Raw genomic sequence first — 22,250 nt, 5'->3', positions numbered from 1 at the left:
TAACCAAAATGTATCTCTATATTTTCTCCTTCTAAGTGAAACTCCTCAGTCTTCCAGTACCCAAGTCTATTCAGCTGTAACACCTATCCAAACACTGCTGGATGGAGGTGGGAAATGAAATAGGAGATAGATGGGCCACTGGGCCGGACAGCTGGTGTCTGTCAAGTGGAGCAAAGCTGAAGTTTTGTCCTCAGCCAGACAAGAATGACTCCCGTTTCCCTTCCTCTGTTGATATGGAGGGAATGAACTAGCAGTGGGAAATTTTTGCAGCTAAAATAGGAGTGAAGTTTTCCCTCTCCTGAGAACAAGGAGAATAAAGGGAACAGTGAACAGGCTAGAGAAGAAACATAACCTGGCCTGAAAGAGTTAATCACGCCTAGTTTTTTCTTTTTTTAAACTGTTACTAATCTGTAACTAGATTTTTACTTCACAAAGCTAACTGATTACTCTTTAACACTATGTGAATTACATCCTGCCCTCCCTTGTAGAAAATCACCCTTTGTAGCATTTGCATTTCAGAAAAGAGGTCACAGGCCAATATGACTGTCTTGAAATAATGCAGGAAGAAGAAAGCAAGACCTTCACTACTTTGATCCTTATCATATACCCCAGACATAAAATCTTCTCCTATTCCCGAAGGAGAGGGGCACAGTTCTTGAGGCACTAGCTTGCTGTGTCTTCCCTTCTGCCTGGCAGAAAAATAAACCCATCTCTCTCTTCCTCCAAAATCTGTCTCTGTATTTCTGTTTGGCATCAATGCACAGGGAAACCGATATTTCGGTAACAGAAAGAAGAGAGGAAGTTCACCTCTCTGGAACTTGAATAGACATATTGATATGTCAAAGTAAATAAAAGATAAGACTCAAGAATCAATACTGTGACATTTTAAAATTTGCATATACAAACAGACATTATTCTGTGGTTATAGCTAACATAACTGAAATTAAGGTTGGTGGTGGAATAAAGAAATTGTTACTGAGTCCAAGATCATACTTCTTACCTCACAGCAGGCCAGTGAATTGGGAGACAAGGGATAACAACTTTATTCAGAGAGCAGAGAGTCCAAGAAGATGGCAGACTAATGTCCCAGAGAACCATCTTGCCAGGCTCTGAATGCTAGTTTCTTTTACAGAACAAAGAGGTGTGGAGGTAAAGTAAAAAGGTCATAACTTGTTGCAAACATTTCCTGGTTTCAGCCAGACTCTGGGAGGGGATGTGTTAATTTCCTCTTTCCTGTAGCCAGGTGGGCTGGGTCAGGATGTTTCCTGTGACTAAACAAAGGTTTTAGTTTAACAGTGAGGCATGGGGGGCAGGGTTCCAGGAGGTAGGCCATTATGTATACTTTAAGCTATAGGCAACATCCTTTCAGTGATTAACTTGTAGCAGAAGCAATAGAATACAAAGGATAAAGTAAAAGAAACACATCAAACATGGAGCCAGATTTGTTATTCTCTACTACAAAATTATCCAGAAAAGGAAGGTTTGTTGTCTGAAGAGATGAGAGAGTTTTCCAAGGGAACTTAGAAGGAAAAGAAAGCATCATAGAAAAAAAGAATGTTTGGGCACCTAGGAAGTAACTAAATGGCACTCTAGTTAGAATCCTCTTTTCAAACTGAGTTGTGCAAATAAATAATCACTGTCTTTCAAATACCAGAAAAAGTTTTACGATATAATATACTGGGAAATACTGGGTTAAAAAATTGAATGAATTTTTTAACCTTGAGACTTTTCAGAATCTTAAAAGTGCTTTGCAAATCCTCATGTAGTAGGCACTTCCCAAAGTTACTTTATCACCAAAATTTCATTTCATATGACACCCATGTAACATCACATGAGATAAGTTTTAAGACTGCTATCCTACAAGATCCATTGTAATGTGGAGGAGCCAACTACCAAAGGATTAACACTAAAGGTGCTTATTAGAAACACCTGTGAATCCAGTTGTAGAAGACATACAGCAATATATGGCAAAAAGAAAGGCTATGACTTCGTGGTTTTTTGGTTTTTCTTTCCCCTGTAAGTAGCTCTTTGCAGGAAACCACACTCAGCAGGAAACTCCTTTTCTTGTCAGTTTAAGCAAAGCTACATTGTAACTGCCAACTACAAATTGGCACTTGCCATTTACCTCTACAAGGATTACATTATGAACTGTTGCAACGGCAACTTCAACATCCCCTGAAAGGAGTTCAGGGTAGAGATCAGGAATGAGGTACTCTGTGCTCTGGGGAAACTGGCAGAATAGGCCTTCAGATAGTTAGATATTTTCAGGAGAAGACTTTATGAGCCCAATTCTTGTATCTCCTCTTATCTAGAAAAGCACTAAAATCTTTCATGGTGACATCTGCTCTTCGTGAACAGCAGTAACCTCCACAAGACTAGCAGCAACCTTCTGCAAAAATGTGTGCTTGATTGCATGTACTCCCCCTTTACCAAAATCACATATATACTGACCTTCCCCCCTACGTCTATGGAGCAGTTTCTCAGAACTATCTGAAATGCTGTCTCCTGGGCTGTAGTCCTCATTTTGCCCCAAATAAAGCTTAACTCACAACTCCCATATTGCGCATTTTTTTTCAGTTGACATAACTAAATTTTAAATCCAGTACCCCCATGCTCTACTGATCTTTGGCCTTAGCACACTTTCCAGATCTTCTGATCATACAATATCTTGCTTAACCTGTTTGTTTTTTTCTGTAGATCAAAGAAGTAGAAATGAAGAATAAGTAAATAACAAATGACCAGATCTCTTCCCTAGTTTCCCCTTCAGTACTCTCATGAAAAAAACTGTGTGAACAAGATAGCATCTAAATAAAGATGACTATAAATCTAGAAGCCTGCACGCAGTGGGGGGTGGTGACAACTATGACCCCCTATCTCAGTGATTAATGGAGATTACTTCCCTTTTTCCCTTTAAAAACTTTCATGGCCAAGCAGAATCTTCAGAGATGGTTTTTGGGGGACACTGAATCCACCATCACCCCAGATTTTGGCATTCTGATTAAAAGCAACTTTCCTCATCATTTGCCTTTCTCATGTGTTGATTTTCCAGTGGCAAGCAGTGGGACTTGAGTTTCATAACAACCCTGCTACCAAACCTTTGTTTTTTTTGGTTTGGTTTTTTGTTTGATTGGTTTTGATGTTTTCCTCCAGCAACTGGAAAATAATCAATTAGAACTGGGATGTTGTGAGATCTTAATACTGATAGATGACCTGTAGATTTAGTGGTGTGTGTGTGTGTGTGTGTGCACATGTGTTATCTTTCCCATGAGAGAAGTTTACAAAAGTGCTAGGGTTGGGGTGGTTGTTCCCAGGAAGAGTTGCATACACCAGCATCCCCTTACTTGTTCACTTACCCTTAAACTTTAACAGTAGCCTTTTATTAGAATGTTAATATTCTAATAGTCCTTTATTAGAATATTAGAATTAAAACAGCAGTGCTGTGGATTCTTGTGGCAGTGATATCCTTAAACACAATAGCTGATGGTAGAAGAGTCAACCAAAGCTTAGAGAGGCTTGGTAGAATTTCCCAGATTCTTAAACTCTCATTTCCTCCAAATAAAATGAAGAAATAAAATATATTAAAGTAGTTAAATTTTTTTTTTTGATTTTGATGGTAAGGTGGGTGGTTAAATTATTATGTTAAAACTTCAGAGTATAAAAATTGGAGGCAACTTTCTCTGTTTTAAAAGGTAATTATGATAATAGAGCTCTGCTATTAGGAGATTAAAAGCCCTTTTCCTATGAAAGGAGAAAATATACCTAAAAATGACAACTGTCAAAACAATAAACCTGAAACAAACATAAAATGCAAAAGGATCCTGAGATAATAACACTAGTCAGCTCTATAGAGCAATACACACCTGGCTGTGTATATATGCATGTACATATACAGAATGTATACACTATGTCTCCTGACTATACATACATGAATTGGGACAGAGGGAAACAAAGAAGCTGAGGGAAAAAGAGGAGACACAGCACCTCATTATTCAGCCCTTCTGTGTCTCCACCCTGTTTGTTCTCTTAGGGAGCTAGATGTTCTTTACCCATTTATAGATTCTGAAACACTGACAGATGAAATTCAGAACCATGGAACATGAACCCAAGAAACCCTATTTTCTAATTTTTTAAACAATTCCGTCTACTCTCTTTTAACTGACCTTGATATTGTAACCTTTACTTTTAAAAATTTCATTGTATATGGCTCCAGGTCATGTGATTTTAATTATATTAATATGCTATATTTAAACTTCTCAGTAAATTAGTTTATCTTTTCAGCCAGGGTTCCAAGCCATGGGTTTTGAAATTAATTTAGGGAGTTATGAACACCATTTTTTAAATTAAAAAGAACAAAGCAGAATAACACAGCATAGTATAGAATAGAAAATATCAGATTGCTTTGTACACAGCAAGAGTAAATATTGTTTCATAAATTTTTGTCTCTGTATGCCCAGTAGAATCATGATATAATTTTTTCTTACTATTGTGCATAAGAAAAAATATTTGAAGTCTAATGTTTTAGGTGATATTTGGGTGTCAAGTTTTCATTTGTGTGTGAAATCAATCATGTTACATGTCCCATGCCTGTCAAATCCTTTGGCTGTTCCACTTTGCAGCTCCTGAGCCCACCTGTGAGTTCAGCCATAGTTGTGGTGGACAGTTCTAGAAGCTCTTAGACTCACTCTGTATTGATAAGTTTTTGCCTCAAGCACATTCATGTTTTTGTTGTTGTTGTTTTCACTTTTTTACCCTGGAGTTGGAGTCCACTGGGGTGAGTTAGTGAGAGGGAGTTAATGACCTTAGGGCAATATTCAACACTTATAGGTCAGAACAAGTGGATAAATATTCTTGCCTGCCTTCTCCTGGACAGAGACTTTAAGAGGCATTCTTTATGTCTCCTATGAGAAATCCCAGCAGCATCAAGTCCACATTGCTCACAGGATGTGGCCTTGAAAATGTAAATTTACATTGTCCTTTCCTCTTTGTCTCACTCTCCATTCTCACTCCTGACCCCTGGTATCACTTTGAAATAAACTACCTATACCCAAGACCTCATCTCAGACTTTTCTTTCAAGGAACTCATGCCATAACATTTACATTTAGACTTAGAATTATCAGATATTAAGTTTTGGAGATTCCTTAGAAGTCATCTGTTCCTATTATCCAACTTTCATTAACTTTTCTGACAATGAGTCTTCTATTTACCTTTGGAATAACTGTATTTCCAATTAATATACATACTTCTAACAGTTGTACTGATATTTAGCAATAAATATTTCTAAAATTTCTGAAAGGACCATGTACAGTATTCATTAAGTATTTATCATGTAGCTTAATTTTTATGGGAATATTCTAGGAAACTTTACCTCTAACTGCCAATAGTAAGTAAGACTAAGAAAAACATAAAGGAGGCCTGAAGATTTCTATTTTGTCTGTTTGTTTGCAAATGATGTATTTCCTTCAATACATTTTTATAACTTCAGAAGAGTAGAGATAAGGACATTGAAATTATAAAACTGATTGCCCATTTTAACACAACAGGTGTGAAAAGTCCAATATCTGTGATGTAGTGAAATGTACTCATCAATTTCACCTGTAACTCAATAGAACCTTCAAGATATTGATCTTAAATAATACACAATATGACTTTCTTCAAAAATATTTATAGACGACATCATCACATTGTTTTTAAGTGACATTGTATTCCAAAAGGATTGACAAAATACCTACCAGTCAAATGAATTCTCTAAAAGAAATTTATGCTACATAAAGTTAGGAACTCCTCAAAATCCATATGCAAAAAAGTCATGCAAACCATAAATGAAATATTTACTTAAAAATATGGTATTTAAGATAGACAATAATAACAAGTGTTGGTGAAGATGTATAAATATTGGAAGCCTCAAACATTGCTGGTCAGAAGTTAAAACAGTGCAGCTGCTTTGGAAAACATTTAGCAGTTCTTCAAAAAGTTAAACATAGAGTTACCATATGAGCCAGCAATTGTATTCCTAGGTATGTACCCAAGAGAACTGAAAATATGTATTCACACAAAAGCTTGTACATGAATGTACATAGCAGCAGTATTTATAGTAGGCAAAAAAAAAAAAAAAAAAAAAAAGGAAAGTGAGAAGTCAATAAATAGAATGAATAAACAAAATGGAATATTATTAGCCATAAAAATGAATGGAGTACTGGTACATACTACAACATGAAAACATTAGGCTAAGGAAGCCAGTCACAAAAGGCCACACACTGTATTCATTCCATTTATATGAAATGTCCAGAAGAGACAAATCCACTGAGAGAGAAATATTATAGTTGTAAGAGGCTAGGAGAGAGAAGGGAATGGGAAGTGACTGTTAATGAGTACAGTGGTTTTTTTTTTTTTTTTAAGTGATAAAAATGTTCTGGAATTAGATAGTAGTGAAAGTTAAGCAACTTTGAATATACTAACTAATTATCTTAAAAACCACTGTATTGTACACTTTAAAAAGGTGAATTTTGTGGTATGTTAATTCAATATCACTTTTAAAAATATGGTAGTAAAGTTCCAGTCTTTCTTATACCATAACAGAAGGATGTGAAATTGTAAGATGCCCCATGGAACACAGACCCCAAATATGCAGTTCTGTCTGTATGTCAGTCTTACTGTGAAAGTGGGTGATGAAAACCACGTTCACTCACATGACTCAGATGATATCCAATATAGCATAGCCACGTGTAAACATCTAGTGCTAAATGACCCAGTAATAACAGCATAATAAAATATTGAATACTTCAATGTTATTAAAAAGATAAAATTTTAAATTCTTATATGGGAAAGATAAGACCTTGCTGCAATTAGAAAATATAGTACCAATTCAAATTGCATACAAATACAGAATGACACTACTAGAAATGAAATGAATCATGCAACACTACAAATGGTTGTTAAATATTAATGAAATATTTGATTTATGCCAATCACTCCAAAACGAAGGCATTTTACAGTCGAACAGCAGATGGAGAAAAATTTCTATATTTTGTCTTAAAAATACTCAATCCATGCCTTTCATAGCTGATTATTATTAAAGTCTAAACAAAATTGCAGTTTCTTAGGTGACAGATGTTTTGTTTACAGATCAACAAAGATTACCCTAAACTGCTAGAAGCTGTCTAGTCCCGTGTGTCAGGTTTTTCCCAGTTTAGATGTGTCAATAACTGAGTTTATTCATTAAATAACTTGAATCTTGAAAAAAAAATACTCAATCAGAAAGGCAGTTTCATTTTTTTTTCCTTGATGTATTTCTTTCTTTTCTCTTGGGAAATATTTTCAAGGTGTCCATGAATTACAAGAACAGAAACATACTTGATGGGTCGTCCTACTTGTCAATCAAGTTAACAGCTATAAAATAAAATAAGTTATTCTGCTAAAATTTAACTTGTAAGGATAAATTTAGCTCTGAAATGTGAACAAATGACTGTTTCTTAAAATTAAACTATGATGCCTGGTTAATTTTGTTTATGTGCCATTGCATGGTAATTAATGTTTCCTCTTTAAGGATACTATCTTAAAGATACAATAACGTAGCTATGTGAAATATTTGAATGGACTAGCTATTGGTACATTTTATACTTTCACTGCAAAAGGTTGACAGTGATAATACTAAAAATAGTTAAGGACAGAAAAGGCTAATTATTCAATCTTTGGTAACTCCAAAGATTAAATTCCCTTGCCTCAGGGAATTTTAATGGCGAGTTTTGGAAGTAGTTTCTAGATTCAAGATATTTAAACGTACACATATCAAAAAGAAAAATCTGCCCCCTTTCTAGAACCTTGTCAGCTTAGGCATTAAAGAATGTACAGTAGAACTGGACATGTTCACTTTAATTAAACCCAATTTATAAAGACTTTTTTCTGAGGTTTTATCCTTCTTTGGTTAGTCTCATTCACCTAGTCATTCGATTAAATCACTTTTCTATTCCCTTAGGGATTCCCTTCCTGGGATTTGACACAGGACATTGTTTCCAATCTGTCTGGCTACTGACATGAATAGTACTATGTTACAACCCAGGATCCTGAGCTATGGTTATTAATGCAGACACCCACAATAATTTTCTGATTTATTTTAAAAAACAAACTTCTTTCTTTTTAATTTAAAATATAAAGTCAATATTATGTTCCCCAAATGCCATCATAATGAGCTTATTTATAGAATAAAATTATACAATAAGTTGCAGTTTTCCACATCTATTGGGTATCTGGTATCAGGCACATAGTAGTGCCTTGATAAACATTTTAGATGGAAAAGCAATGTATGAAAAAGTGAATAAGAAATGAATATACATTAGGATATAATTTTCCCTATTCATCAGAATGAATATCCTGCATTAGTGTATCAGTTATAATTTAATTCAAAAATATTAATAAATTGCTTTTACTATAGTGTACAAAGATGAACAAGCTATGGTCCCAGACATGAATGTTCTTATAGTCTAGTTCAAAATACACAGGAATATACATAAATTATTTATTTGAAAGATGTCATATGTTAAATATCAACAGTTAAGTGTGACTAAAGTTATAAATTTCCTAAGGAAGAAGCAAATAATTTTTATTAAAGAGAATGTGAGTATTGGGGTTGACTTCATAGGGGTTGAGCTGGGCCAAGAAGGATGGATAATATAGGAAAACACACAAATGTAAGACAAATAGACAAAACAAATATAACAGACAAAACAAATGTAACAAACAAAACAAAACAATAACAGCATGGCTAAGGAGGCAGCAATGTACAGAATAGCCATTATTCTGGTATGCTTAATGCCATAATATTATGGTGGAATGTTATTCATTTAATTGGATATAGGTTTGAAAATGTAGCTTGGGGAAAGAGTTAAGGTGCTGATTAGGATTTAGTCCTTGTTTTATAGACAATGGAGAGCCAACAGAATGGCTTTGTTGTTGTTTTGGTCATAAACAGAAAAGCAGAATATGGCATAGTTCTAGGGGAAAGCTTTGGAAGAAAATGACAATTTTGTGTCTAATAATGGATATAGCATTACATAGGTAATGCTATATCATATAGTTGAATGTTGCTAAGAGAGTACAGTCATCCCTCGGTATCTTCAGGGGATTGGTTCCAGGATCCTCCTTGAATACAAAATCCACAGATGCTCAAGTCCCTTATTAAAATGGTGTACTGTCTGCATATACACTCTGCACATCCTCCCATATACATTAAATCATCTCTAGATTACTTACATTACATAATACAATGTAAATGCTATGTACATAATTATAAATACATTACAAATGCTATTTAATTTTTGCTGGTGCACAGCAAATTCAAGTTTTGCTTTTTGAAACTTTCTGGATTTGTTTTTTCAAATATTTTTCATCCATGGTTGGTTGAATCCATGGGTACAAAGGGTGACTTGTAGATCTTAAATGTTCTTATCACAAAAGAGGAAATGTTATCTATGTGATGGGGTGGAGGTGGTAGCTAATACTATGGTGGTAATAATTTTGCACTTTATAACTACATCAAATCAACATGTTGTACACCTTAAACTTACACAATATGCCAATTATATCTCAATAAAACTGAAAAAACAAGTACTGATGGTGAGACTTTAAAGTAAGTGGAAAGAGAATGGTGCCTTGGCCACTGATTGACTTAACTTCCTGAGGAAATATTGCTTATATCCCTTAGTCAGCATATTATAGGCATTCATTTACACCTTGAATTAATTTTGCCTAAGGGAATTTAAATTTTCCATTAAACATAGTAAACTTATTCATGTTCTTTAAAATGATAGGTTTCAAAAAATTTTAATACTACTCATAATGAAAACAGGAGGCAAAGGAGAAAACATTTGAAGAAAGAACCATGTCAAAGAGGGGCATTGAAGAAAAGTTGAGATCTTTCATATTGATGTCTTCTATCATTTCATTTAATTAGGAAAGTAAAGGTCTATTGAAAATAAAAGTAGCAAGGTTAAGAGACAAATTTAAAGACAGTGAAAAATATCTGCAATAGTCACAGCGAGGGATAGTGAAATGACATCCTTGAAGATTTTAGGGACCAGTTGAGTTTAAAAGGTATGCACTTTCAATAAATATCTAATTTCTATAATTATGCCATTTTCTCCAGTAATGCTCATTAATCCCAGACCAATAATTTTCTACGTCGGTAGTCCAGTATGATGGAAATAAAGAAGAGTAAAACTAGAGGGCTATTAGGAGCAATGAGTAAGACAGAGACAATGGGATCCAGGCTAGATAAGGTGCTATGGATTAGATTGTGTCTGCCCCCACCCCCATCCCCAAATTTATATGTTGAAATCCTAATCTCCAGTACCCCAGAATGTAACCTTATTTGGAAATGCTGTCATTGCAAATGGAATTCATTAAATTAAGATGAGGTCATACTGGAGTAGGGTATCGTAATAAAAGAACTTTGGAAGCAGAGATAGACATGCACACAGTGAGAATATCATGTGAAGTCTGGAGTTGTGCTGCCACAAGTCAAGGAACTACCAGAAGTTAGGAGAGGGATCTGGAAGAGATCCTTCCCTAGTGTCTTCTGAGGGACTTCATGGCCTTTCCAATGTCTTGATCTCATATTTCTAGCTTCCAGAACTGTGAGACAAATTTCTGCTGTCTTGAGCCACCCAGTTTGTGGTAGTTTGCTACGGTGGCATACTAAAACAGAAGGCAAACATAGTCAAAAAATAAATAATGGACTGAAAACTTAAAAATAGGTAAACTTGGAGGTCACAGTGATCAGAGGGAATGATAGAATAGGAAATGACAGAAGAACAAGAGGTTGTGGATTAAGGAAGGATATTTGGAGTTGAGATCCCAGAGTTGGAACAGTTCTAAGCTATGATGAGTTCAGAGGCATAACTGTGTGAATTTCTGAAGCAGGTTGTAATAACATGCTAACAACATAGAACTATCATTTATGCGAGCATCAATTTTTATAATGGTCATAATTTTTCCTTACAATACCTTCTTGATAAGTTAACAGTATTTATAACTTGGTATTGAGGCAAAGAATATAAAAATAATCTTACTCTAATTTCTTTGACAATTTGAAGAGGAAGCAAATACAAAAAATAATGAAAAATTGTTCATATCTGAAGACACATCACTACACTCTACTATTTAAAAAAAAATGTTGTTAGAGATGAGATGAAAGAGGCATGGAGATTCAAAAGAGTACCCATTTATTTGTGTTTTCCCTTTTATAAGTTAACAACTGATCAAGCATAATCATAGAAAATGTTGAAGGTTAAAAGAAGAAATCTACTTGTCAACTTTGACCAAATTCTATAAGATGCCCCCAAATCATAATGAGAGGCTCTAGCAGAAGGAAGACTCAGGACAAGGAGAAAATAATTAAGAGTTTTTAAAAGAAGTAAAATGAAATAGTAAAAATGGAATTACTCTGTTAGTAAGACACGACACTCAAGAGATCAAAATAATTGGACCTTCTGCCACAGATTTGTGCAAAGTTTTCTACTTGTTTTATATAATAACTTCAAAAGCACCCTTTCTAAATGATATTCTTCTATCACAATGAATAGTTGCTGGAAAACCCAAAAACTTCAAAATTCTTTCTGTTTTCTAGTTGGCCTTAACTGCTTCATTAGCTTCCTTAGTAAATTTCAAATGTTGAAATTCCATTGTTAATTACATAGTTACATAATTTTTATACTTGTTTTATGGCATGTAGAATAACAGAGTTGTCCTCCAAATTTTTTAACTTAAGATCTTCCAATTACCAATTGCTATTCACAATTGAATTTCCTAAGCTCCCATACAATTATCCTTTTGTAAATTATCTCCAGTAAGTTCTAGCTAAACTAGACTATAAGAAAAAAAAAAAGAATATTTTAGCCCCTGTTCAATAAAGCCAATAAAATGAATTTATTGTCATAGCTGTATTGCTTTACCAGACAGCAGCAGCAAATCAGAAAACATCTGGAATCTTAAGACAAATACAGTTGGCTTTAGAATCTGGCATTAATTGGCCATCCAAATTGTGTCATAAAACTGGATAGAAGCATGTTTGTCTAATTTAATTTTTCAAATCAAAATACTAATCTACTTGAACACACTAATAACTTTTCCAACTTAAAATAAGGATTAGTCATTTTGGAGCAAATATTTGAAGACATAAACAACCCTTGAAGCACCAACCTTAAAAGGGAAGCTTTGCCATGATTGTTTATGACTGATATAATAGTATGCTTAGACTTCTGATAGAGTGTATATTTAAAAAAATATGGTATGACTCTTGCTTCCCTGGGCATGGCTTTTGAATCATGAGCATTTTCACAAATTAGAATTGACAAAAAAGGAAAAATAATTATAGACAATAATGTTTGGGTATAGCTTGCTATAATAACATAGCTAAATAGTAGAAAGTGATTTCAATATAGCACAGGATGCTGTCTTGCATAGAGTAAGACATCACACTATATCATAACCTCATAATATATATTCTCAATACAGCAATAATGAAGGAGGTCCTCTTTATTTCATTGCATTTTGGTAGCAAAATTACTCATTTCTATCTTGAGTGGTAAAGTTGAAATATGAGCATGGGATACGTTCAGTATTTTCCAAAAGGACATGATTCAAAATATGCAAATTTGGGGAAAAAAGAACATGAGAAAATAAAATAAGAGAAAAGGAATGGCGACTACTATAAATTTATACAAACACCAGAAGTCAATGTACCTACTTGTATACCAGGTAGATGACATGGCAAAAATAATTGCAAATATAAGAATATTGACTTGTACAGCAAAGGATCAGAGAGATGAAATTATATACATGCAAACAAAGATATAGTAGATATCAATGACATAACAAACAATATTATCTACTTTCTTCTATCATTTGGTAAAATTTAATTCGGTTTACTGTGAATGCATGTCTAGAACATCAAATAATTCCTCTGAGTAATAAAACAGTTACAGTTTGAGACATTTGGACTTGAATGCAGAAATGTACCAATGCTGAAGAATTATCATGAAGATATTATTTTTCTGAACTAAATGCCAGAATTTAAGTAAACTAAATTCCTTGATCTATTTTCTGCATAATGTAGATAAACTAATTTTATTATTTTACATTTCCAGTTATGTTCCTCTGAAAATATTTCAATTGGCATCAATTCTTTCCTATTTAAATTTTACAGTCATGATCTGTGATTCATTAATCAGATATTTACTCATATTAATTTCTGCCAGTATAGTTTTTCTTTTATGACCATTGTTTCTACCAATCCTAATTGTCCTGGCCAAATGCTTTACAGCACAATTGTGTCAAAAAGGTTTGATGCTCCCATCAATTTTTAGGCAATAAATACATTTATCCTGTCCAGTTTGAGGTTTTGTTTGCTGATTATTCCTTATGAATTGAATACATAGGTGAAAGCTTGTGTTTCCCTCATTTTTAAACTACATAAGTTTTAAAAATTATAGATACCTATATAGAAGGAAGAAAAACAGTCCATGATGACACCACCTGCATAATTCCTATTGATCCTAAAAATGAATACATAAAGTAATTCATGCACATATTTGGAAAATTTAAACAAACTTCAAGATTAAAAGCAGAAAAAGTCCCTTCTCCTAAATTAACCATTATCAACAGTTTTATGTGCATTAATTCATACCAATATTATTTTGTGTAATTCTTAGGTAGCCCATGGAAAAATGACAAGCACTTTTATGAGACTGAGAGAAAAAGAAGGCTGAGGAGGCCTGCGGGAGGTGGGGAAGGGCAGAGTTGGGGGAAACCAACTCAGAAAGGAAGGCAAGCAGAATAGGAGGCAGAGAACAACATAGGTGTGTGGAAATACTTGACTGAAGCCTCCTGAGTAATGAGCCTCATGTTTTCACTTTTCCACATCTCTACGTTTTCTTAGGGAAGACACCTGCTAAGCACATTAAAATAACTAAACACAGGCTACTGACTACTTGACATAGGTTTCAAAGAAACCAACATTTAAAGCAAACAAGCTGAATGGCATTCTGGAGTCTGAAAATCTGGGTGGCCGATTGAATTTCTGACTGAATGGATTAAAGTGACCAGATGTTTCAGTATTTTTACTCAATAACAGATCAAAAAAAAAAAAAAAGCAGATTAATGTTTGGCACTCCTGCAGTTCAGCCTGCAACTCAATTATGTAGTTTTGCACATGTGAGAAATTCAAAATTCAATAAATGCTTGCTGGCTGAGTGATCAAAACATTTTACTACATTTTCACTTCTAATCATTGCTTTGGTTATTGTAAATATACAAAAGAGTTTGGATAAGTTAATATACAAAAGGATCAACTTATAGCATCTGGAAAATAATACGTTCTAAAGTGCAGTATATCTTTTGGATTATTTGTTATGGTTTTAAATCTCTGTTTTCCTAGTTTTAGATTATTATATTGCCACAAAAAGCAGATGATATCATCTGTTTCTTAAAAAGAAGTTCATATTACCAAAGTTTATATTTCAATATTATTCCCAACTTAACTTTTTCTTCAGCTATTTTAAAATTTTATAGAACTAACAATTTTGGTTTCTAATATTAAATGCAGACAAAGTTATCCTCATTATTTCAACATCTCCATGTACAGTTAATGGTCAATACAGTTTGCCTCAAATGAGAATGCCTTCAAGTCATTGCACTGCTATTACATCTTAACATTATCTTCTTTCATATTTGTTTTAAATGATGTACAGTTGAGATGTATTGTGTTAGTTTCAGGTGTACTACATAATGATTTGATATTTGCATATATTATGAAATGATCACCACAATAAGTCTAGTAACCATGTGTCCCCATAAAAAGTTATTACATATTCCCTATGCTGTATATTACACCCCCATAGCTTATTTATTTTATAACTGGAGGTTTTCACCCATTAATCCCCTTCACCTATTTTGCCCCCTTCTTCCCTCTGGCAACAACGCATTTGTTCTCTGTGTCTATGAGTCTGTTTTCATTTTGCTTTGTTTATTTAGATTTTTAGATTCCACATAAAAGAGAGATCATACAGTATTTGTCTTTCTCTGTCTTACTTATTTCACTTAGCATAATACCTTCTAGATCCATCTATGTTGTCACAAATGGCAAGATTTTTTTTTTTATGGCTGAGTAGTGTTCCATTGTGTGTGTCTGTGTCTGTGTGTATGCACATACACACATATTCTCTATTGATTCATCTATCAAAGGACACAGGTTGCTTCCATATTTTGGCTATTGTAAACAATGCTGCAATGAACATTGGAATGCACGTATCTTTTCAAATTAGTGTTTTTGTTTGCTTTGGGTAAATACCCAGAAGTGAAATTGCTAGACCATATGGTAGTTCTAGTTTTAATTTTTTGAGGAACTTCCATACTGTTTTCCATAGTGGCTACATGGACTTACAATCCCACCAACAGTGCACAAGGGTACCCCTTTCTCCACACTTCTAATTTAACACTCCTTATTTGTTGTCTTTTTATGATAGCCTTTCTCTCAGATGTGAGGTGGTATTGATTTGCATCTTTCCCTGATGATTAGTGATGTTGAGCATCTTTTCATGTATCTGTTGACCATTTCTTTCTTAAGGGAGAGAGAAGAGCAATAACTTTTTCAGGGAAAATTAAAATTATTAGCTTAGTCATAAGATTAGAAATCACATGCTATAATTACATTGTGGGAGGCAGTGTTGGGTAATGGTTAGAAGTAAGGACTATGAAGTCAAACATTTGAATTCCAATTCTGAATCTATTCTTAATTAGTCTTATTTACTTATTTACTCTTATTTGACAATATGTCCCTTAACCTCTCTGAGTCTTGGTTTTCTCATTAGTAAATAGGATAATAACATCTGAGTCATGGTCCATAATGTTGTAAGACTTGCATGATAATATGCAATACATATGTATTTCACAAACATGAAAATGTGCTTAAAACACACATATATAAATGTAAGTAGATTAACTATACACATATATGTGTGCATATGGGTGTGTATATATTTACATATAGATCTATATTTTACACATTAGCATAATTGAGCATATATCAGCATTGTGCTTAGCATAATGCCTGGCACATAGTAATCACTTGGTTAAAGGCAACTCTTATCAAGTATTCAGGTAACAGAATTCTACTCTGGCCATCCTGGTGAGTTATTGGCCAGTTTGGTATAAGAAAATACCAAAGCCTTTTTTTCAAGCAGATATATTTATGTTGAAATTTAGTTTTGCAACTGACTACCTGCATAATCTTGGTCAAATTATGTAAACTTCTGAATCTCATATTATTTAAATGTAAAATAAGATTAATGAAACTTACTATGCAGGGTTTTGGGGGATGGGAGGATTAAAAGATATTAAGTGTATAAAATACCAGGCACAAGTCTGACATATAGAAGGTGTTCTATATATTATTTTTTCAAGATCTCATACATGTTCTTTAACTATTAGATTTCTTACCTCTTGATCTTTAAAATCTGCACATGTGCCCTTCACGGGATTGTTGTGCATATTAAATGAGATGATATATAAGCTATCAAGCCAACCACTGGCACATAGTTCGTTTTCAGTATTTTTCAACTCCACTTTCTTAGATATATACAAAATCTATGAAGATACCAAAATAATGTAGGTCTGAATATACAACCAAAGTATCCTGAATATTCTAAGAAGAATTTAAAGTCTTTGCCAAATCTTTACAAAAACTAACAAAAATCTTTTAATATTAAGACAGTTTTGAGGGAAATCCAAGTATCTACTTATATCTGCTAATGAAGTCATTTATTTATAGGTGTTGCTTCCATAGAATGTAATTTCTGGGAGAGTCAGGACTATATTCTGTTTGCTTGCCATTACATTCCCAGTACTTAATTATTTGTCCAGAAAACAGTAAATATTCAAAAATCATTTGTTGAACAAATGAGTAAAAGTCACTCCTAGCAAGTTGCCAGCCAGGATTGTGCAGAATCAGGCTTCATTCGAGTTGAAACAGCAAACCACCTCCAAAGTAAAAAGCATTTTGTCCTCTGGGACATTCAGCGCACAGTCAGGGCCTATGTTTCTATCAACCTGATGTTTCTTCAACATCAACAGGTCTCCCACTAGGAATTATTTGCATGTATTTCAGACATTGTTGTCAAAATTACCATATTTCCCTGAAGAGTGAGGTCTGAATTAATGAGGTTTTACTAAATTTTTTAATGATTGGTTTAACCTTTGAATTAAAGGTACATAATAAAGCAGAATGACTGTTAGAATTGCATCCACATGTAAATTTGATCTTCTAACATTTGCACACAAAGTGCCAATTTCTGATGAAGTAGGAAGCACTACAAATGTACAGAAATCAATTTAGCCATTAGGATAAGGCTGAAACCTCATTCCAAATAAGGAATATTATAGTGGTGGCCCAGACAATTACAATATGCCTGACTTGACATCAACACAAAGCTTAACAGATTTTTAAAAGTGCTTGTGATACTGAATTGTTTCTGCCACATTTGCAACTCAGGTTATTAAAGAGTTGCCTTACAATGACTCATATATTTAATTTTAGGAATAAGAAAATACAGAGTGAGGTAATAACAAAGAAAAATTCTTCCTAGGGCTTATCAGGTCTCTCCTGCATGTTTAGGATGCATGTACATCTTTGGTACACAGTGTCTCATAACTTCACTTAACTGAATGTTCACCCAATTTTTAAAAGAATCTACTTTTCAAGTCTGTACATTCTATTTCTGTTTGTATAGAAAAAAAAGCCTTTAAGAATATACAACGTAATGTAAAACATGGCTGTGGTTTGTTGATAAATTATAGATGGTTCTGACTATCTACTGTGTGCTAGTTTTCAGTGGTCATTTTATTTTTCATAATTTCAGAAAACTAAGAAAGTTACTTTGAAATAATTTTTAAACTTTTGTTTGGAGTTAGATATGAAGTTTTGAGACAGAATAACAAACCAAAGACATAAAACCTAGCAGTGTAGTTAGCATATAGATAGCACATTACTGTCTTACCTATTATTCTATCTTATTTTCACATCGTTTTAGGTATTGTAAGATTCAGGCTGCTAATGTTGGCATATGAGCATTTAGCCTTAAAAGAGTTTAAGTTAAGCTGGCAGTAAAAAATAAAAGTTCTCTTGTTCAATAATGTCAGACACAGACACTATAAAAGATAAAAGATGATGGGCTAAATTACCTCTCAAAATCAGTTGGTGAAATCACATCTTAATATCTTTTTAGCAGCAAGAATTGGCGACAAAGATTCTTATTCTTTATATAAAACTCAGATAATAAAAACCTGAGCTACTTAACTGCTTGGAGGCTTCACATTTCTACAAGCTCATGTGGACCAAGAATGCCACCTGCCATATCAGGAAACAGAGGATGTTGTGACCATCAAGCCAGAGCTGCCCTTCTTACTCCTCCCCCCACCCCACCTGTCCCCACCCCATGGGAGCCCTGAGGGAAATCAGGATGGAAACAGGCTACCCACCACCAAGCTCTCAGCTACTGCAGCGGTGCCCAACAATGCACCCCGAGGGGACTCAGGATGAGGAAAAACCTGATACTGGTCCTAGACAGTTAAGATACATATCAAAGGAATGACTTCAATAAGCCCAGACTCTTGCATCTTCCCATACATAGAAAAGTGCTAAGTTATTTAACTTGAGAAGTCTGATCTTCTTTAACCAGTGATCTTTTGATGTTCCTACTAACCTGGTTTTGTTGCAAAACTCCTATATATCCTGGCTCCTCCCTTACCTCTTCAAAGCATTCCCTCAGAGCTATCTAAGAGGCTGCCTCCCAGGCTTGAGTCCCCAGAAAATCTACCAAATAAAACATACTTTTCAACTTTTAGGTTGTGCATTTCTTTTTCAGCTGACATCACACAAAAGTCAAACAAAAATTAATGTCTTTACTAATATAATTTTTTAACCTCTTCTTAGGATGTTGCACCAGTATTCCTGGGAAGGACCCTCCTGGAGACAGACTAAAATAAATGAAATAGATTATAACTTCTTTAGGAGTATTTACACCATGGTGATATTATTTAATGAAATAACTTTATAAAATATTTAAACATGTCCCCACTAAAGAATGCATTTCTCTTCTGAAAATGTGGAAGTGAGAGGACTGCTGCATAAAATCAAACTGAGCAATTTTGTATTTTACATGCACAGTTTCTTGCAAATCAATTTATCTTTTTTTCCCCATTGCTTGGTCTGTTTTTCCTTCACAGTCTTATTATTACTTTTTTTTTTTCATGTAGCAAAAATATGCAAATACTGTTACAAAAGATCTGCTTGGAAAATCTGTTTGGCAAATATCATAAAAAACTCTTCAGCAAGACCAGTGCTTTTAGAAATGTGTGTCTGATAAACTATTTTTTCATAGACTAAAAATATGATTAAAAGTCTAAATTTAGACTTACATATTATATAAGTGGTAACATAAGTGACTATATTATATTGGAAACAGTCATGATACAGATAAAATAAATTAGCAATGAAATTCACTGACATACACATTGCATATATAACATTGTGTATTAAATCATTATACCTATATCTTAGAGAGTGGTGGAAAGGCATTAAGGGTGCTCTGCCTATTAAAGTATATATTGTTCAATACCTAAAAATAATTAATTAGAATATAAGACACAATCTTTAAATTCAAAGACTATCCTATGACAAAATGTAAATATGACATTTTAAAATATGTACCTTCTACATTACAATCCACAATAAACAATAAACAGAGGAAAATAAAGGGAGAAAAAACAATGGGGTAAGATGGCTAATATATGCTCCCACTCAGTCTAGCTGGTGATTGCAATTTTCAAAGTAACAATGGAATAACATCCATTCCCTTCCAACACACACATAATTGAATATATCTCTCTGTCTTTCTAATTTAATAAATTAATCATTTTGAATGGAATATTTTAAAAATAGATTACTTACTTCCATTCTCTTAAAGAGGACACCTAATATAAATTTAAATTTTCCTGAAGACTAAAGCCATGAAAAGTCTAACTTACTAAATAATGGAATATTCAAAGCAATAGGGAAAATTTCACAATATGAGATTTAACCTGTATTTATTTAATAAGTCTATATAGAGTGTACTTATTAGGAACTCTCAGGTTTGTTTTTAATTCTTCTTTTCTTCACTTGTTAAAATGAAAATAATAGCAATATTTCCTTCATAGAATTATTGTGAAATTTAAAAGTTATTACATGGAAAGCACTTGGTACAGTGACTGCCTGGCATATGGTTAAGTGCTTCAATTGATGTTATCGATCAATATTCTGCAGTAGCTAGTTTCAATGCAGTTAAGATGTTTTCTCTTTTCTGTTTAAAGATAATTTCATCTGTGACTTGGGTTGAAAATAGGCATAAATGTAGATTAGTGAGAATGAATCTACTCAGTAAGATAAAACTCGTAAAAAATATACATCACTTTGAAATTGCATTTCTAGTAATGTTACCAAACCAAACTTGGGTCCATTTGCCCAATGTGCAGCAAAGCCAATCTACTGACACTAGGTGTGGTGAAGGAAAGTACCGCTTTTATTGTAAGGTGCCAAGCAAGGAGAGCATGCAGCTAATGCTCAAAAGACACAAACTCTTCAATGACTTCTGGGGCAGGGTTTTAAAACCCTGAGGGTTTTTTAAAAACCTGAGGGTCCTGGGGTATGTGATCAACTTGTGCACAATTCTCTGACTGGTTGACGTTGAGGTAATAGGGTGATATTTCAGGAATCTCAATTATCAGTTTTCTGGCTCCAACAGGTCTGGGGTCTAAGTACAGGTGGTCAGCGTGCACTTAACTTCTTCCATCAGGTGGGGGTTTTAGTATCTGCAAAACAACTCAAGAATGTGTCTCAAGATATTATCAATAGCCCTTGAGGAGGAACTAAAGGTCCTTGACTTTATTTGATGGCTAAACTATTATTATTTTGTCTTGCCTGATTGTTTTCCTTTGTTTCTGCATTTTTTCACTTCTCTGACTAAATTTGCTCTTTAGAATTCAGGGAAAGCCTAGGACACTAAAGCTTTTCTATAAACAAGAGGCAGGGGGTGTGTGGGGGCATCTGTCCCTGGGAAGGTCCTGCTGGTGTTGCCAAACCAAACTTGGGTCCCCTTGCCTGCATGCAGTAAAGTCAATCTACTGACACCGTGTTGTGGCGAAGGAAAGTGCAGCTTTATCACAGGGTACCAAGCAAGTAGTCCAGGGCAGTTAGTTCTCACAACACCTACTCGCAGATGGGTTTCAGGGAAACACTTTTAAAGGGCATGTGAGGGAGAGGAGTCACAGGGTATGTGATCAGCTCACACACAATTCTCTGATTGATTGTGAGGTAACAGGGCAGTTCTACAGGGTTTAAATTATCAATCCTTAAGCTTCAGTAAGCCTGGGGGCTATGCACTCCTGGTCACCAAATAGTTAATGTCTTCCATCTAGTGGGGATTTTATCATCTGTAAAACAACTCAGAAGATGTGCATAGATATTGTTATCTAGGTACTTCAGAGAGGAGTTAAAGCAGAGGATATGGGGGAGGGGTCTGTCCCCAGAAGGCCTCATAGGGTCCTGCTTTGTTACATAGGGCTCTGCTTGGTTTTAGTAAGAGCATACTGTATAATTTGAACAAAGCCCTCTGTAGCTCACAAGACAATAAAAAAAAGATTGGGGGAGATGAACCTGAGGTGAGGTGAGCACTAAATTTGAGAGTGCTTTTCCATTATGGCATCTTCCGACCTCAGAAGTGACTGAGAGGTTGAGAAACTGAGCAGTGCTTTTGACAACAGGGACAAAAATTGGAGTCCAAGGATTGCCAAGGGGAAGGCCTCAATAAAAACCTCTATACTTTGAGACGAGACTGTAACCAGCAACACCACAGGTATAAGTAATTCCAAAAACATCAGGTGAATCAGAAGTAAATTGGCCCTCAGAAAGACTTAAACTCAGTGTTAAATCATCTGATTCCTGATTGCTAGAGCTCCTATCAATCATTCCCAGAAGCACACATAAAATTTCCCTACAGGAGGGTAACATCATTCTAGGTCTAAAGTTATTTCTATAATTTTTTATATACAATCTCCAGAACCCAAACAAAAAATAATAATAAATAGACACACAGGAGACAAGTAACATGACTAAATATTAACTGAAAGAACAGACAGTGTAGTAGACCACAGAAGCTCTAGAGAA

The 22,250-nt window shown here is 34.3% G+C and overlaps 1 protein-coding gene across 4 annotated transcripts in view; it reads right to left on the bottom strand.

Moving 5' to 3' along the window:
* GUCY1A2 (guanylate cyclase 1 soluble subunit alpha 2) overlaps positions 1–22,250 on the bottom strand; it is a 426,827-nt gene that overhangs the window by 116,666 nt on the left and 287,911 nt on the right. The window contains exon 7 of one of the 4 annotated variants that reach the window (XM_079928807.1): positions 13,512–13,548. The exons of the other annotated variants lie outside the window; for them this stretch is intronic. Coding sequence (XP_079784933.1) covers positions 13,540–13,548 — 9 coding nt within the window. The 3' untranslated portion in view covers positions 13,512–13,539. Of the gene's footprint in view, positions 1–13,511; positions 13,549–22,250 lie in introns of those variants that run through there. 4 annotated transcript variants of the gene reach the window in all.

The sequence above is a fragment of the Stenella coeruleoalba genome (genome assembly GCF_951394435.1).
Source record: "Stenella coeruleoalba genome assembly, chromosome: 8".
NCBI classification, from domain to species: domain Eukaryota; kingdom Metazoa; phylum Chordata; class Mammalia; order Artiodactyla; family Delphinidae; genus Stenella; species Stenella coeruleoalba.
Note: the sequence above shows the minus strand (reverse complement) of the source record. Positions and strands in the feature narration are given on the sequence as shown.